The following is a 6,321-nucleotide window of genomic DNA, read 5'->3' on the forward strand; positions in this document are numbered from 1 at the left end:
AGTAGTGAGGTAGAGTAGTGTAGTGAGGTAGTGTAGAGTAGTGAGGTAGTGTAGAGTAGTGAGGTAGAGTAGTGTAGTGACGTAGTGTAGAGTAGTGAGGTAGAGTAGTGTAGTGAGGTAGTGTAGAGTAGTGAGGTAGTGTAGAGTAGTGAGGTAGAGTAGAGTAGTGAGGTAGTGTAGAGTAGTGAGGTAGAGTAGTGTAGTGACGTAGTGTAGAGTAGTGAGGTAGAGTAGTGTAGTGACGTAGTGTAGAGTAGTGAGGTAGAGTAGCGTTGTGAGGTAGAGTAGTGTAGTTAGGTAGTGAGGTTGAGGGCGTCATTCAGTAGTGAAGGTGGAGGGGGTGGTGGTGGAGGGAGGGGCAGGGTGGAATGAGGGTGGAGGGAGGGAGGGAGGGGCAGGGTGGAGGCGTGGGTGGCGGGGCGCTGAATGAATGGACCGAACTTTGTGGGTGGGGAGGGCGGGGTGGGGTGGTGAGGTGGGTGGGTGGGGCAAGGGAGGGGAGGGGAGGGCGGGGCAGGGTGTGGTGAGGGTGAGGCAGGGCGGGGCGGGGCAGGGCTGAGGGCTAAGGGGTGCAGGAGGACAAAAAAGCGTGAGAGAGGGTGGGTGGTAGTGCGCCTGCGCGGGTTGATGTGGCGGGGCGGGGCGGGGCGGGGCGGCTGTGAGGCGGTCAGTGCAGTGTTGGGAGCCAGCGCGCCCGGCCGTACCATGCAGAGCGCCGGGCTGGTCCTCTGGCTCGTGGCTGCGTGCGCGTGTCATCCCGGCCAGGCCCCGCCCCGCCCCGGGCCCCCCCACTCCACCCCCTCGCGGCCCCGCGCCACCCTGCTGGCCCTGGTGCGGGCGGCCGCCGCCCTCCACCACCACCCGCCCCGGCTGCCCGCCCACGCCCACTACCATGTGGCTGCGGGCGCGCCGCCCCCCAGCGCGCCCCAGGACGCCGCCAACCAGCCCCAGGACGCGGACCTGCCCGAAGTGCGGGCCTGGGCCAAGCGGGGCGAGGCGGCCCCGGCCCCACTCAGCCCACAGCAAGAGGCGGGGGCGGCGCTGGGCCAGGCACCACCAATAGCCTCCACCTTCCTCAGGCACGCCCGCTCAGGACCCAGGCCCTACGACGTCCCCCGCATAGGTACGTCACTACCACAGTGTTGTCTACACCACTACAACACTATCTCCATCACTTCAACACTATCTCCATCACTACATCATTATCTCCATCACTACATCATTATCACCATCACTACGTCATTATCTCCATCACTACATCATTCCATTATCTCCATCACTCCATTATTATCTCCATCACTTCATCATTATCACCATCACTACGTCATTATCTCCATCACTCCATCATTAGCTCCATCACTACATGATATTCTTCATCACTCCGTCATTATCTCCAGCACTGCATCATTATCACCATCACTGCGTAATTTCCATCTCTACAGCATTATATCCATCACTACGTCACCATCTCCACTACATTATGTCCATCACCACGTCATCTCCACCACCGCATCTCTCTCTCCATCAGAACCTCACTATCTCCATCACTGCTTCACTATCTCCATCGATACATCATTACCACCTCCATCACTACCTGATCATCTCCATTGCTACATCATCATCTCCACAACTACATCTTTATCGTCATCATAACCTCACCATCTCCATCACAGCCTCATTATCTCCACCGCAACCCCATTATCCCCACCACTACGTCATTATCTCCACCACCATCCCATTATCTCACAAAGTACACCTCTACATCTCTCTCACTAAGCCTGTCTCCTCAAAGCACAGTACTTTTCACTGTACACTGACTCTCTCCTCAAACTTTATTACGCCACACTTCTCCTTGGCTCACAGAGTACACCTTACACCTCACAAAGTACATCCTCACACCTCACAAAGTACATCCCATCACACCTCACAAAGTACATCCTCACACCTCACAAAGTACATCCCATCACACCTCACAAAGTACATCCCATCACACCTCACAAAGTACATCTCCTCACACCACACAGTACACCTCCTCAGACCTCAAAGTACACCTCCTCACACGTCAAAGTACACCTCCTCACACCTCACAAAGTACATCTCCTCACACCTCACAAAGTACATCTCCTCACACCTCAAAATACACCTCCTCACACCTCAAAGTACACCTCCTCACACCTCACAAAGTACACCTCCTCATACGTCAAAGTACACCTACTCACACCCCACAAAGTACACTTCTTCACACGTCAAAGTACACCTCCTCACACCTCAAAATACACCTCCTCACACCTCAAAGTACACCTCTTCACACCTCAAAGGACATCTTCCCACACCTCACAAAGTACACCTCGTCACACCTCATAGCACATTCCACATCTCACAAAATACACTCCTCACACTTCACATGGTACATCTCACACTTCACACTATAAATCTAACAAGTACCTCCGTTTCACACTCCCGCACGCTTGTTCACACTGCTTCAAACGCACCTTTTCACACTTCTTGGCACGCTTAAACTGCCTCACTCACACCTGCTACTCTCCTCGCCATTTCACCTTTACAGTAAACCTCACACTTTCACACTACCTCACAGGTCATACTCACACTGCTTCCCACACACACACACACACACACACACACACACACACACACACACACACACACACACACACACACACACACACACACACACACACACACACACACACACACACACCACCTTAATCACAACGTCTCACAATCCTCACTCACACTGTTTTTCTTACACTACCTCGCCAGTTTCTCCTGCACTACCTTACACATCGCTGCCTCAGAAACGTCACTCACAATGCGTCACACTATCTCACAAACCTCTCATATATTACTCACACTAACTCACGAATCTCTTTCATACACTGCCTCACACTACCTCACAAATTTCATTCACTGTCTCACTTACATTACCTCACACTAGCTGATACACCTCTCTCATACACTACTTCACTCACACTGCCTCAGGAACGTAACTCACACTACCTTTAAGTACCTCACACACTACCCTGCTCACATTCACGGTGCCTCATACTGCTCTCACATTCCAATCTGCTCATTGCTATCACACTGCCTCATAGTATTAGTATGACCATATATTAGTGTGACACGTAACACGTATATCACACAAGCTCATGTACAGCTTTAGTATGACTCATACTTATCATAATGAAACATATTTCCTTCATCTCTCGTTTCCACACAGTAGTTTTTCATACTAGCTCACAAAGTCCAGTATGTCATGCTGATTCATTAAGTGGCCATTTCTTTTGGTGACTCAAGAGACGCACACTTACTCACATGTACACTTACACGCACACTGACTCTGATGCACACTGACTCACACGCACACTAACTCACACGCACACTAACTCACACGCATCCTGACTCACACTCTCGTCCCCATAATACGCCATCAGTGTAGCCTCATCCTAGCTCATTCAGTATGATTCATAAATTCACACTAACTTCACACTACCATCAAAGAGTCCTGTATTTCATCACTGTGTGCATCATTCATTCACAGCAACTCATACTGACACACTATCCCCACACTGAGCCGCTTCATACTTTCTCATACTTCACGCTTTCTTAAACAGTAAGCTCACAGGCATTTTTCGTTCTTGATATGGGCTCATGCTACTCATACTGCCTCAGAATTCCCAGTGTGACTTATCATTCATAAAGCATCATACTTATTCACTCTTTCTTCACACTCAGCCTATGCTTTTTCTTGTGCTGCTGTCAGAACTCATCCTAATCTCCTAGTGTGACTCATATTCAACCCATAACATCAAATACACTCATACTTATTCATTATCACCTCATCTCAAATATTACATCATACTGACTCATTATCTGAACTCATGCTTTCCTCCTTTCACACTAACAGCATCAGCGGGACTCATTTCACATCACGGTGACTCACATGAACCTCACAGCGTCATACTATTCATGCTTATATCATACTAACTCATCATAACCCCACAACATCATATTTGCTCATATTTTCATCACACTTGCTGTCTATCAACCCTGCAGAATACAGTACCTACGCAAATATTACATCACACTAACTCACAGTCTCATATCTACTCATACTGACTCACCATACTGACTCAGGGGGATTTGAAGAAGGAAGAATAAGGTTAAAAATACAAGTCTTCCAGTAACTCACACTACTTTCACACTATCACACTTTCCTCACTCTGCGCTCCATACTATTCAGGGTGACACTCTGTGTAGCTCTGGAGATTACTTAACACACTACACATCAGTATTCTCACACTTGATATTAATGGAAAGTATGTGGGTATTTAATAGATATAAATAACACACAGAAAAACGTTAGTGTGTAGTATGAAGAAAAAATCGTTAAGTGTGAGGTGTTACGAAGCTCCCTGTGTCACTTAGGATACGTCCATGTGTCCTGTATCAGTTCTCATACTAACCCTTACCTTGCGTCGTACTAACTCACACTGACATCATTCTTTCACCCCTACATACTGTCTCATTCATACTGGTGCGTAGTTGGCCATGCTTTTTCCCTACTACGTCATACTGGTCATCCCTCCTTCATGCTTTGTTAGAGTGACTCACGTGCACTTTATAAACTATTCACTTATACTCCTTGATACTTCATTCATATGTCACCTTCTGACGTCACACTGCGCTCACACTGCCAGCGCTATTCTTACACAGCATGTTACTCTTCATACTTTATATTTCCCTCTCCCTTGCGTCACACTAAGTCATGATGTTCTCCTGTGCAGCTTTTCAGTCTCACGCTGCACCACACTGCGTCATACTAGACAATCCCTCCCCTTTGCACCGTCTTCATTCATACTGATCGCATGCTCACACGGCACCGTATTGCCTCATACTGACTATCCCACTCTAATGCATCATACTAAGTGATAATTGTCATACTCCACACTGCTTCATACTGGACCCAATTCTACTCCTTTGCATCATATTAATTCATTATTCTCACTCTTCACACTGCATCTTACTGCTTCATGCTAGACAATTCTTCTCCTCTGCATCATACTAATTCATACTGCGTTCAGTCTCTCAGGGTAGCATTTAGTGCGTTTCAGCCTACACACTACATCACACTGCACTGAAGCTCTCTCACACTAATGCTTGCTTGCTTTCTCATGCTTCTTCCCTTACACACACACACACACACACACACACACACACACACACACACACACACTATTTCAGGTCTAAACTTAGCCCGCTATCTCTGTCACACTTTTAGTCACACTCATTGTCTTATTCCCCCGCCCCCCACGCCTCAACCCTCCCTCTCCCACCACTCTCACCTTTTCTCACTCTCTTCCACTCACACTCCTACTCCTGTACCTCACACTTCCTCATTCACATACTCACTCTTTATTCTTTTTCACCTCACACTCGCTCACTCTCCCACACTCACACTCCCTCATTCTCATACACTTACTCTCCCTTATTTTCCTTCATTTCACATTTCCTCACTCTTCCCCACTTCTCTCCCCCCACCACACTGTTTCTTTCATACTTCATCGCCTACCATACTCACCCCCATTTCCCAGCTCACAATTTCTCATTCACTCTAGCTCACCTTTACTTGGCCCAGTTTTTGCTCTTTTCAGCTGATTTTACGCAGCTTGACGGCAAAAAGACAATGTTGTGGCTATATATGTTCTCCCCATAGCATTCCTTCGTGACTAGCATCAGATTCTAGCACTAACCTATTGTCACAGCTCAGCATTCAAGTTGGAGACGAGGCAATTTTAGGCCAAGTTAGAGTGAAAAGAGTAAACATCATGGCTTGCTTCTGTGGCTTGCTTCACGCCCCTCTGACGCCTAACACATATTCTCTTTCTCCCACCTCTTGCATCCTTACTCCCATCTCATAAAGACGCATTTTTATCCTCTCGCCCCCTCCCCTCCACTTGTCTCACACCTCCCCATTACTTGCCTCATTCATTCCCACACCCTGTTCCTTGCACCTTCACTCCTTCTTGGCTCACTTTTTCTCATGGCGTGTCTCGTTCATCCTCATCTCCTTTTCTGTACGCATTCTTATTTTTTGCATCACACTTCTCCACCCTTGACTCACACTTCATTATTTTCCTCTCGCATCTGTACTCTTTACCCCTTACCTCGTTGCCTCACTCTCACTCTTTACCTCACACTCTTTCACTCTTTCAAGGCATGTTCCTTATTCTAGTTCCCTCCATTCTTTCTGTCTCACTTTCCCTCTTTCCTCGGGCAAACTTATACACTTCTCACACTGTT

At 47.8% G+C, this 6,321-nt stretch overlaps 1 protein-coding gene across 1 annotated transcript in view; it reads left to right on the forward strand.

Annotated features, from left to right (window-relative positions):
* The first annotated feature begins 705 nt into the window (after positions 1-705).
* Positions 706-6,321, forward strand: part of jeb (low-density lipoprotein receptor domain-containing jelly belly protein) — a 121,972-nt gene continuing 116,356 nt past the window's right edge. The window contains exon 1 of the mRNA XM_080274757.1: positions 706-1,123. Within this exon, the coding sequence (XP_080130883.1) occupies positions 706-1,123 (418 nt within the window). The remainder of the gene's footprint in view (positions 1,124-6,321) is intronic.

The sequence above is a fragment of the Coenobita brevimanus genome, chromosome 59, assembly GCF_032717465.1.
Source record: "Coenobita brevimanus isolate Jiangsu-jjx chromosome 59, ASM3271746v2, whole genome shotgun sequence".
In the NCBI taxonomy this organism is placed as follows: domain Eukaryota; kingdom Metazoa; phylum Arthropoda; class Malacostraca; order Decapoda; family Coenobitidae; genus Coenobita; species Coenobita brevimanus.